Source organism: Canis lupus, chromosome X (assembly GCF_048164855.1).
Source record: "Canis lupus baileyi chromosome X, mCanLup2.hap1, whole genome shotgun sequence".
NCBI lineage: Eukaryota > Metazoa > Chordata > Mammalia > Carnivora > Canidae > Canis > Canis lupus.
This window is the reverse complement of record NC_132876.1, coordinates 35,717,921-35,730,264: the sequence shown is the minus strand read 5'-3', so window position 1 is coordinate 35,730,264 and position 12,344 is coordinate 35,717,921. Positions and strand designations below refer to the sequence as shown.

General features: G+C 42.1%; 1 protein-coding gene across 12 annotated transcripts in view; it reads left to right on the top strand.

The window, feature by feature from the left end:
- The window catches only part of PLS3 (plastin 3), a 91,223-nt gene that overhangs the window by 37,666 nt on the left and 41,213 nt on the right, over window positions 1–12,344 (top strand). For 9 of the 12 annotated variants that reach the window (XM_072816995.1, XM_072816989.1, XM_072816998.1 and 6 more), the window contains 2 exons: window positions 8,145–8,228; window positions 11,836–11,916. In XM_072816995.1, the coding sequence (XP_072673096.1) occupies window positions 11,844–11,916 (73 nt within the window). In that variant the 5' untranslated portion in view covers window positions 8,145–8,228; window positions 11,836–11,843. Of the gene's footprint in view, window positions 1–8,144; window positions 8,250–11,835; window positions 11,917–12,344 lie in introns of all 12 variants that reach the window. The other 3 variants (XM_072816996.1, XM_072816992.1, XM_072816994.1) reach the window with 2 other exon arrangements.

Sequence of the window (12,344 nt, the reverse complement as noted above, 5' to 3'; positions counted from 1 at the left end):
TAAATAAGATTTTATTTATTTATTCATGAGAGACACAGAGAGAGGCAGAGACACAGGCAGAGGGTGAAGCAGGCTCCATGCAGGGAGCCCGACGTGGGACTCGAACCCGGGTCTCCAGGATCATGCCCTGGGCTGAAGGCGGTGCTAAACCGCTGAGCCACCCAGGCTACCCTAGACAAGCTCTTTTAAACATAAGCAATTATAGCTTCCTAGAAGGGGACAGGCATGATCAAAATGATTGTGGGCACTAGCTGTGGGACATATTTTTATTCAGAAGATATTTATTGAAAATGCGCTGTGGAGGCACCTGGGTGGCTCAGTCGGTTAAGAGTCTGACCCTTGATTTCAGCTTAGGTCACGATCTCAGGGTCATGAGATCAAGCCCCACGTCAGGCTCCATGCTGGGCATGTAGCCTACTTGAAATTCTCTCCCTCTCCCTCTGCCCACCCCCTCCACTTGGATGCTCTCTCTCTAAAAAAAGAGAAAGAAAATGCACTGTGTTTATGCATTTTTCTAAGTGCCATGGTGAATACAGAGATAAGTAAGCCGTATCTTCACTCTAATAAGGTTATAGTCTTTTTGGGGAAATAAATTCATTCAAAAAGCTGTTATTCAGTAGGCTGCATAGCAAAATGGTTGAGAATACCATTTTGCTGCTTACCGCTTTAGTGGCAAGCAGACCTAGGTTTGAGACCTGGCTCTACCTCTCAAGAGCTGTGTGACTTTGGGAAAGTGACTCAACCTCTCTGAGCTCGTTTGCTCTTTTGTAAAATGAGAATAACCGTATCACCCGGTTTATAGAGTTTCTTCTGAGACGTAACTTTCATAATGCATATAAAGCATTTAGCAGAATGCACCTACATAATAAGTCCTCTGTAAATGTCAGCTGTAATGTAAACTTACAATAATATATTATTATATTATCTTAATTATTATTATTATCTACTCTGTAGGCACTGTGATCAGGGCTGGGAGTATGAAGATGAATGGGATATGGTCCCTTCCATCAAAGAGCTTTGTTATAAATGCTATCCTTGTGGTGACTGCATTTTCCCATTCAAACATTGGTGTACCTAGGCTCTGACAAGGTATTTAAAATTGGAGCTGTCTGAAAAAAATCCTGCGCTGGCTGTTATAGAAGAAAACATAGCCAGTACTGGGCAGAGGATTGTCATCTCAGGTGGGTTCAATCTGAAGAGACATCCTCAAAGATGTGTTTGAAGAGCAGAAAGGAGGGACAACTGGGTGGCTCAGCGGTTGAGCGCCTGCCTTTGGCTCAGCACGTGATTCCCCGTCCAGGGATCAAGTCCCACATCGGGCTCCCTGTGGGGAGCCTTCTTCTCCCTCTGCCTATGTCTCTGCCTCTCTGTGTCTCTCATGAATAAATAAATAAAATCTTAAAAAAAAAAGGAAGAGCAGATAGGAGATTGTGGAGAGCATTCCACTACAGAAAAAGCACAGGAGAGAAGGAATAGGGGAGGGGTAAGAAACGGTGGCCTGCTTGGGAAATGGACTTTTTCTTGAGTGTGAGTCAAGGGTGGCAAGCATGTGATGGGAAGTGACATTGGAAATTTACACAAGTATCAATACAGAAACATGTAGGGCCTTGAGTGTCACGCGTGAAAGGTGGGATTTTGTGTTTTGCAGAATCGATTGTAGATCTCTTCAGAGAGCTGGCAGGGTAGAGATTACATTGGAGGGACACCAGACTGGAGCTAGACCAGCTAAAAGGCTTTCGGAATAGGCCAGACATGAAGTGATCAGGGGCATGATGGAAGAATCCAGACTGCTTGTTTACTTCACCCCTCCCTGTGTTTGTTGTGGCCAGGCTTCAGTTTCAAATTTGTAAACCTGCAGAACATGAAAGGGAAACCTGATTTGGCCGGGGAGATAGCTGAAAAGGGGAACTAATGCAGCAGGAAGTTTAGTATAGACGAGATGCTGCCACTTTCCTGACCAGAAGCCTCCTCGCTGAGCTTCCTTCTCCCTTGGCCAGAGGGTCAAGTCCAGATTCTGAGTGTAGCCCTTCGAAAGTGGATCGTGACCTTCGGCTCCCCGTTGTGTGGGTCCTAAACCCGAGGCACAGTGCTCCAACCACCCTGCGTGTCTCCGCCTCCAGAATAGAATCTTCTCTTCACATCTCTGTGTCTAGAATGCCTTTACCAGTGATGTATGTCTGAGGAATTCCTACTAACGTTCCAAGATAAGGTTCAAAAGTCCTTCTGGGCTAACCTCCCATGACCCCCGCCACTGCTCTCACCCCACCACTCGGGAGATAGGACTCGGAGCGCGTGACAGCGCTACTATTATGTCTCGGTTTCTCTGTTTCTCCCACTAGATGGTAAGCTCTTGGAGAGAAGGGGACTTGGGGTCCTAATTCCCCATAGAGCACAGCACCCAACACAGTGCCTGGTGCCTGGGGAGCCTTCAGTTATGGACCAGATATAAATGAATAAGGGAGTGAATACGGTAGACAGTCAAGTTGAAATCATCTAGAAAGTCTTTTGGAAATACAGGTCAGGAGCTTGAATAATCATGGCAAGAGTAGGTGAGCTTCAGCTCAGTGTTGAGCACCCATGTGACCCGGGGCTGGTGCTGTTATCTTCCCTAACTAGGGAGGAGACAGGGCGGCAGTTTCTGTTGGTGCAGGTGAGTATGTGAAGTGTGGGTGTTCCAAAGCGCTGCCCGGTTTGGACAAAGGAGGGTGACACATACACCTCTTTCTGTTGACCTCTGTTGAATTATTCACACAGCGGTGGCACTGGTGTTTTTGGCTGTTTTTTTTTTTTCTTCATTGTGAAAGAATGTGGTTTTCCACGTTTTGCCCACCTTTTGTTGCTCTCTCCTTCGTGATGCGAGCTTAAATATGTGTTGCAAATCTCTGATTTAAGTAACCTGCCTCGCTTTCCCAATCATTATTTACCTGGCCTGCTAGTTAGTGGCTGGACCAGGTCTCTGGTTGAATGGCCCCCTGCCTTTGTCTCCTAGCTCCCTTTCAGTGGCCAGAAAAAGGAATGCAGAGTTCGTCACCAACTCCCGATTATCCACTGATGGGATTCCCAGAGTGTGGGCCCTGCCTCCCGCCCCAGTGCTGCTGCTGAACACAAAGATTAGCAAATAGGTCATTCAGTGGCTGCATTCCTCCAGTGAATCGCTGTAGGGGGTGAAAACTGGCACCCCTCCTCCCCTCCATCAAATACCTTTCAGAACTTGACTAATAGTTTCAGGTAGTTAGTTGTAGGTACACCTTCCTCAGCAAAAGATTTGTGTTCAGGATCTGAGTGTAGTTAAATGAGCCGGTGGAGTGGTTTCATAATTGCTGCATTGTTAGTCAAACTCTGTAATTAGGGATGACTTCACTGGCCTAAGATTTCTCTATGGGTGACGCCCTGAATTCAGACCCAGTCGGTCTGTCATACACCATATCCTTTTATGAAGAAACCGACAAAACAAGGGTTTTTGTTTCTGCTTTTTTTGAAAATCTGTTTTCCTTTGTCTCAGATGTTTAGGGAGAGGATCTGTGTTGGTTTTGTTGTTTTTTGTTTTGGGGGGTTTTATTGTTTTGTTTTCTGCAGCTTTCCCTTTATAGAGGCAGCCAGCAGAAGACCTAGGGAGGAAACAGAATTTGGGACAGATCAAAGTGCTTTGCAGATGAGAATTCAGAAAAATGCAGGGACCCTGGGAACTTTTACTTTTGATTAGTATTTCATTTGGCTACATTGAAATGAAAGGAAAATATTTCTATTTTCTTGAATATCAGCGTGCACACTTCCACCCCACCCCACCCCCACCCACCTCTCTCCCGTGTAAGAAAAAAATCACTTCTGTGGGAAGACAGGCTGGGGACTAAAAAATAAAAATAAATAAATAAAAGTCAGACTTTTCTTTTGGCCTGCCAATCACATACTGTGAACCTGAGGTTAAACTTTTTCTTCAGCAGGTGAATTTACGTTTCACCTCTTTACCTGTTACTTTTCATCACTGATAGAAAAAAAACTGTGCAGACTGGGAGGAATAGGACACTATTGACAAGCTGATAGGGATTTTTTTTAAAAGATTTTATTTATTTATTCATGAGAGAGACAGAGAGGCAGAGATACAGGCAGAGAGAAGCAGGATCCACGCAAGGAGCCCGACGTGGGACTTGATCCTGGGACTCCGGGATCATGCCCTGAGCTGAAATTGGTGCTAAACCGCTGAGCCACCCGGGCTGCCCAGATAGGGATTTTTTTAAGTGGTCCTGAAATGTTGAAAGTCAAATCTGCATTTTCAAATATATCTCCTGGACACTCTTCAAGTTGGAGTTAGAAACTAGCCTTGATGAAGGAGCCAAATTGAGTCATGGGTGAAGAGTGGCTGACAGGTTTCATGGGGCCCATCCTTCTTAAATTACTTTGACTAAAGGCTTCTAATTTTTATGTATGAAGGACATCTTTATACTCCGTAGTCAATAATTATAGGGCAAGTGGAAAAACTTTTCACAGACCCCATTTAAAAAGGTCTTACTAGGACTTATGTCTATTTTTATAAAGCCTCTCACTACTTCGACATTCACTTATTCCACCATTTTCTTTCACCAAGGATTTGCAGTTACTGTATTAATATTTTTTTTACAGGGTAATTTCACATATGCCATCCTTAATCTGCATGAGGACCCTGGGGAAGGAGGTATTTATTGCTATTTTCAAATGGGGAGACTGGGAGCCAGACAAACTCGCTCTTAGACACCCTGCTAGGAAAGAGCAGAACTGTGCTCCCACTTGGTGTTTACTGATTCCACATTCCAAGTCGTTCTATCTTTCTGTTATAACACTCTACGACCCCGGGTGGGAACGACTATCACGGTGTTTAGGGCAATAATGAGGTTAAATCCCCGGTTTTGCTTCATAAGCCCCAGCCTAGGATGTTTTAGTCACTTTGAGAGAAAAAGACCCTAAAGTGCAGTGAAAAGGAATAGAGTTTCTGTAATTTGAATGTGTAAGATTTTCATTTTTAAAATCTTAATTGTAGGGGCACCTGGGTGGTTGAGCATCTGCCTTTGGCTCAGGTCATGATCCTGGGGCCCTGGGATTGAGTCCTGCATCGGGCTCCCTGCGTGAAGCCTGCTTCTCCCTCTGCCTGTGTCTCTGCCTCTCTCTGTGTGTCTCATGAATAAATAAATATCTAAAATCTTCATTTTAAAAACCTACCCGACAAGCTTTCCTGAATTATTTAAATGTGCTGTTTTTCTCCCAAGATAGGACTTAATGGCTTCATTTCCTTAAAGATAACATCAAATACCTATAAGTAGTCTTGAGGAAAAAAACTTCTTTTTAATCCATCATGGGAAAAGGCCTGCATTACATAAATTACTTTAAAAACTGACTTTGGGATACCTGGATGGCTCAGTCGGTTAAGCTTAAGCATCTGACTTCTGCTCTGGTCATGATCCCAGGGTCATGGAGCCCCAGCATCAGTCTCTCTGCTCAGGGGGGAGCCTGCTTCTTTCCTCTCCCACTGAGCCTCTGCTCTGCTCTGCTCTCCCGCTTTCTCTCTCTCTCAAATAAATTAAAAATTTTTTTGTTGGGCAGCCCAGGTGGCCCAGCAGTTTGGCGCCCCCTTCAGCCCAGGGCGTGATCCTGGAGTCCTGGGATCGAGTTCCACATCAAGCTCCCTGCATGGAGCCTGCTTCTCCTTCTGCCTGTGTCTCTGCCTCTCTCTCTCTCTCTCTCTCTCTCTCTGTCTCTCATGAATAAATAAATAAAATCTTTAAAAAATAAAAAAATTTTATTGTGACTTTTATCACTAAAGCATCTATTGTGAGCCTTTTATTTTTTTATTTTTATTTATTTTTTTTTGTGAGCCTTTTAAATTTGACTTTGGGGGCACCTGGGTGGCACAGTCCATTAAGTGTCTACCTTCCGCTTAGGACATGATCCCAGCGTCCTGGGAAGAAGCCCTGCATCAGACTCCCTGCTCAGCAAGGAGCTTGCTTCTCCTTCTCTCGCTCCCCCTGCTTGTGCTCTCTCTCTCTGTCAAATAAATAAAATCTTTTTAAAAATTGATTTTGTATTTCCTGGTTTTAGCTCTGGTGCTTCAGGGTAGCATTTATTTCATATAATTATAAATAAATGAAATTGGGTTTATTTAAGTGAGAGAGTCCTAAATTCAACTATTCTGTTATCCTGGACCAACTTGCCTGGAAATGTTTTGGGGATAAATGCATATTCCAGTTCTTTTTATTCATGTTCCAATGTGCCTCCTGAAGTCTCCTGTGAATCATAGGTGTTTTGGGGGAAGAAAACAATTTTTATTCTGCCCTTCTAGGTTCTTTGGCTGATCTAATGATATTGACATAAGACAGATTAACAAGAGAAAAACAACAGTTTAATGACCTGCATACCTCCTGTATCCAAGGGAGAGACCCAGGAAAACTGAGTAACTCCCTAAAATGGCTGAAGTCACCATCTTAAATACCACTTTCAGCTAAAGACAAAAGAAAATGCTGGGGGTGGAGAGTCAGTTACGGGAGGTGACCAGGAAAAGCATGGTAAACAACAGTAAGCTTGTTATGCAGATTTAAGACTACGCCTTCCCCCACTAGTAAGAGTTTCTAGAGATTTAGATATTCTCTTCCTGTAGAACAGGGAGACGCTCTGACAAATGGAGATTTCCTGTATGAATATAAATATTTCATACAAAAGGTTAACTTCTTTTCAGAGCTTCACTGCTGTTTGCTATTTCTTAAAACTAACCAGGTTAAAATAATCAATATGTCAAGGAGACATATTTCGGGATGGTATATTTTGCTCCCCTTCAGTGTAAAAGTAGTCACTTTAGGCTTTCGTTAAGACGGGAGGATGCCTGGGTGGCTCAGTCTCTTAAGCATCTGACTTCAGGTCATGACTCTAGGGTTGTGGGATCGAGTCCCCCCCCCTCCCCCCATTCATTGCAGCACACCGCCCCTCCATTGCATTGCATTGGGCTCCCCACTCAGTGGGGAGTCTGCTTATCCATTTCCCTCTGCCCTCCTCATGTGCACATAAATGTGCACTTCCTCTCAAATCTAAAAAAAGACAATTAGAAATAAGAAATGAGAAAACTTGAAAGTATATTTTATTAATGCTGTGTTATATTTAAATTTACACTTTTGAAGTATAGTTGACATACAATGATTATTTTCAGCTATACAGCATAGTGAGTCAACAACGCTATACATTGCTCAGTACTCACCACCATAAGTGTAGTTACCATCTGCATTAATTTTTTTAAATGTTGCCTTGAAATCATTTCCGTGAGATCTAACTATTTCCTAATTTTGTAGGAAGGACAAAAGTACTTATGTCCTGGTCCATCTGAAAAGAAATTAATAATCTGAAAGTCTCCAGAGCCTTTTCCCTTCTATACCCTTATTGCAGCCACTAATTCCCTTTGTGTCAAATTATAATTATTTATGTGTTACCTTCCCCAGATTGTAAATTCCTTGAGGGCAGGAACTAGGCATACAAAAAAAAAAAAAAAAAAAAACAGATGCCTAAAATATTGGTAAAATGGTGTGAGGATGGAGGCCTTGTGTCTGTGTTGGGGATGAATATGAAGAAGAGGGAAAGAGATTTCTGCCCTGGTCAGCCTTGCTGCCTGCAACGGGAAGAAGGGTTTAGTCAGGGTTGAAGAGTCAGACAGGAGGGGTAGCTGTGTCTACAACCATCTCTGTCTAATGTGCTTTTTCATAAAGAAGGGATATGGTAGTATGAGAATAAAATCATTTGTCTTTTTTTTTAACTCACATAGTTTAGATCATTACTGATGTACAAACTGCCCAAACTGTAAAGGACCTTTAGAGACAACGGAGAGGCCACATATTTTAGATTTTCTGAGATGGTCTCACTTTCAAACTTTGTGGGCCATTGTTCTACATGGTATATAGTTCATGGAGATGGTTAATAATTTTGTATTGAAAACATGACTACTTAAAACTTGCATAAAGAAAATTGGAGTAAATCCTATATAGTATTTTTGTAATCAGAGTATTAACACCATAATAGTAAAATAAAGGATACAAATACTACCATTAGATTACAGTTTAACATATGAAAAAATAGCTTTTTACTCTTATTTTTTAAAATGCCTACTTCATATCTAACTGAAGATCTTTACTTTCTAGAGCCTCAGACTACTCTGGAAGGTGATTTACCTAATTTATCTACTGAGAAGTTTGTCCCTCTTCAGTGACATTTTAACATCATAGGTAAGAAAAGTTCATGCAGAAGTAAGTTTTGTTTTCTGTTTTTTAAAAGTATGGTTATGGGGGGCACCTGGGTGGCTCGATTGTCAGGCATCTGCCTTATGCTCAGGTCATGATCTCAGGGTTCTGGCATCAAGTGGCATCCAGCTCCCTGCTCCGAGGGGAGTCTGCTTCTCCCTCTCTTTCTTCCTCTCCCCACCCCCTCATGCTCACTTGCGCTCTCTCTCTCTCTCAAATAAATAAAATCTTTTTTAAAAATAAAATAAATAAAAAGTCTGTTTTTAGGGCACCTGGCTAGCTCTGCCAGTGGAGCATATGACTCTTGATCTCAGGGTCATGAGTTCGAGCCCCATATTGAGGGTAGAGTTTGCTTAATAAAAAAAAAATAATAAAATGGTTTAAAATAAATAAGTAAATAAAAGTCTGTTTCTATTTATTTTTTTAAGATTTTATTCATTTATTCATGAGAAACAGAGAGAGAGAGAATGAGAGAGGCAGAGACACAGGCAGAGGGAGAAGCAGGCTCCATGCAGGGAGCCCGATGTGGGGACTCAATCCCAGATCCTGGGATCACGCCTTGAGCCAAAGGTAGAGGCTCAACCGCTGAGCTACCCAGGCGTCCCAATGAGTTGGGGAGTAGTTTAATTGTTAACAAAAATGGGGTGGCTGGGTGGCTCAATTGGTTAAGTGGCTGCCTTCTGCTCAGGTCATGATCTCAGGGTCCTGGGATACAGCCCCACATCGGGCTCCTTTCTTAACAGGGAGCCTGCCTCTGCTTCAGGGACCCTGGGATCACAACCCGAGCCAAAGGATGCTCAACCACTGAGCCACCCAGGTGCCCCTAACATATACTTTTTTGAAAGGGTAACATCTTTAGGGCCATGAAACTATTTTGTTTGATACTGTAATGGGGGATACATGTCATTATGTATTTGTCCAAGCCCAGAGAAGGTATAGAGCAAGAATGAACTCTAAGGTTCTAAGATAAACCATGGACTTTGGTGAGTATGATGAGTCAGTGTAGGCTCATTGATTGTAGGGAAAGAGCCATCTGGGGGGTGGATGTTGATAACAGGATTGACTGTGCAGGCGAAGGCAGGGGGTGGATGAGGACTGAAATCTGTACATCTGGCTGTTTTGCTGTGAACCTAAAAGTGTCTTATAAAAGTAAAGTCCTTAAAAAAGACTGAGGAAAAAAAAGAAACAACAACAACAACAACAAAAAAAACCAAACCCAGAGCAACACATAATCATTTTCATGCCTTTCTGTCTTAGTATAAGTGCTGCCAAAGTGAGCACTTCATGCCTTTCTGTCTAAAAGTTGTTGGTAAGTTTGTATTTGGGGATTACCCATTGTGAAACAGACCTCCTTTCTCTATTTACAGGGCTTAGTAAAGTTTGTCTATAAAGGGCCAGATCATAAATGTTGTGGGCCAAGAGGCAAAATCAAGAATATTACATTCTTGGGATGCCTGAGTAGCCCAGCCGTTGAGCGTCTGCCTTTGGTTAAGTGTCTGCCTTCAGCCCAGGCGTGAACCTGGAGTCCTGGGCTCCCTGCAGGGAGCCTGCTTCTCCCTCTGCCTGTGTCTCTGCCTCTCTCTGTGTGTCTCTCATGAATAAATAAATAAAATCTTTTTTTTTTTTTTTTAATTACATTCTTGGGCAGCCCCAGTGGCGCAGTGGTTTAGCGCCGCTTGCAGCCCAGGCCGTGATCCTGGAGACCCTGGATCGAGTCCCACGTCTGACTCTGTGCATGGAATCTGCTTCTCCCTCTGCCTGTGTCTGCCTCCCTCTCTCTCTCTCTCTCTCTCTGTCTCTATGAATAAATAAATAAAATCTTTTAAAAAAATTACATACTTAATATCAAGGATATAATAACAATATTTCCATGAATTTTTGCTAACAACATTCAAAATATAACAATAGAGTACATTTTTTTGGAACACAGATCTACTGGTGAGAAAAATGGAATTCTTTCTTGGGAGGGGGACAGCCTTTCCCTTAATTGGGGTTCAGAGTTAACATGCCATGTCAAAATCGGCTGCAGGGATGCCTGAGTGGCTCAGTGGTTGAGTATATGCCTTCAGTTCGGGTTGTAATCCCAGGGTCCTGGGATTGAGTCCTTCATGAGGCTCCATGCAGGGAGCCTGCTTCTCTGTGTCTCTCATGAATAAATAAGTAAATTCTTTTTTTTTTTAATTTTTTTATTTATTTATGATAGGCACACAGTGAGAGAGAGAGAGAGGCAGAGACACAGGCAGAGGGAGAAACAGGCTCCATGCACCGGGAGCCCGACGTGGGATTCAATCCCGGGTCTCCAGGATCACGCCCTGGGCCAAAGGCAGGCGCTAAACCGCTGCGCCACCCAGGGATCCCAATAAGTAAATTCTTAAAAAAAAATCTACAGAATCAGCTGCAAGTGTTTATTTTTAAACACCATACTTAGCTGGGGGGCCATACAGAAATAAGCAGTGGTCCAGATTTGTCCCACAGGCCATAATTTGCCAACCTCAGCTCTGTCAGATAAATAGATAAAATAGGGCCAAATCGGAAAGGGTGTAAACCCAAATAAAAGAAGTTATATGAACAAGAATGGGTTTATTAGCACACATTTGTGTGTATTTCTTTATCAAAGTGAAATTCAATTTGCTTTAGTTGACTCCTTTAATAGGAGTGATTGATGGGTGTTAGTATACTATTTGAAAATCAGTGTTTTCAAGAACCGAGAATGGCCTTCCCTGGGGGGTCCAGAGGTGCAGCTTTACAGCTTGTCCTTATTTACACAATTTTGTTCAAAATACTCTGTTTGATTATGTAGGCATGCCATTTAAGGAGGCTTTGAAAGGTACAAAAGAATTGTCTCATTTTTTAATTAAAAAGATAACTGTATCAGCATTAAGTAATTAAAAGCATTCTTCATTTGAATATGTTAAAAAAAAAAGAAAATCAGTGTTTTCACATTGAATGATTTTTTTTATTTATTCATGAGAGACACAGAGAGAGAGAGAGAGAGGCAGAGACACAGGCAGAGGGAGAAGCAGGCTCCATGCAGGGAGCCCGACGCGGGACTCGATCCCAGGTCTCCAGGATCACGCCCTGGGCTGCAAGCGGCGCCAAACCGCTGCGCCACCAGGGCTGCCCACATTGAATGATTTTTTAAGTGACTTAATGGGAAAAAATGGTTGCAATGTGAGGTGATGGATGTGCTAACTAACCTTATTGTAGTAATCATTTCATAATGTATTAGTATATCAAATCATCATGGTATACACCTTAAACTCACACAATATTACATGTCAATTATATCTCAATAAAGCAGGAAAAAATGGAAGTAGCCAGGAAGAAAGAGAGAGAGATAAGGGCTTAATAAATCAATTACATATTCCCTGAATTTTTGGCCACATAATTTTTTTTTCCTGAATAACTTTTAGTAAATAATGACTTCTCATGTGGTTTTTCTTTACTGTGGCTTTACCTATAAATATGGGTATGTATTAGGATAGTTTTAGCAGTTTGCAGTTTAAGTTGTCTCTAAGATGAAAATTTCATGGGAATGCTTATATTCATCATAACAATCTTTCAGTCTTAAACTTTTTTTGTTTCTCTTTAGATCTTTAAATGGAGGAGATGGCTACTACTCAGATTTCCAAAGATGAGCTTGATGAACTCAAAGAGGCCTTTGCAAAAGTTGGTAAGTATTTTTTATAGCTTTAGTTGTAGCAAAGCCATCTTTATTTGGCCCTAGTGAAGGTTAATTCTCTAAAAAATTATATGAATGGTTGATCGTGAATCTTAGTATCATATTTTTGTGAGGTGAGGATTTGGAGCTTTCACCATATTCTCAGAGGGATGTATGACCCCCGAAAACATTAGATGATGTTTTACCTTTGCCTCATTTGCTTGGCTTTAGTGCCTTTTTTCATGGCTCTTCTGTGCCTTTGGATAATGCAGCCCATTGTGCCTTCTCACGTTACATTTAGTATCAGTAGAAGGTGGGAAGACCTAGCATGCCATTTGGTTTTTCCTTAAGCCTCATAGAACATGTCTTAGAATTTAGCAGGTATGGAAGCAGTTTATAGTATTTACAGTCCAAATTTTAGTGCTCAGGTCAAATCAGTA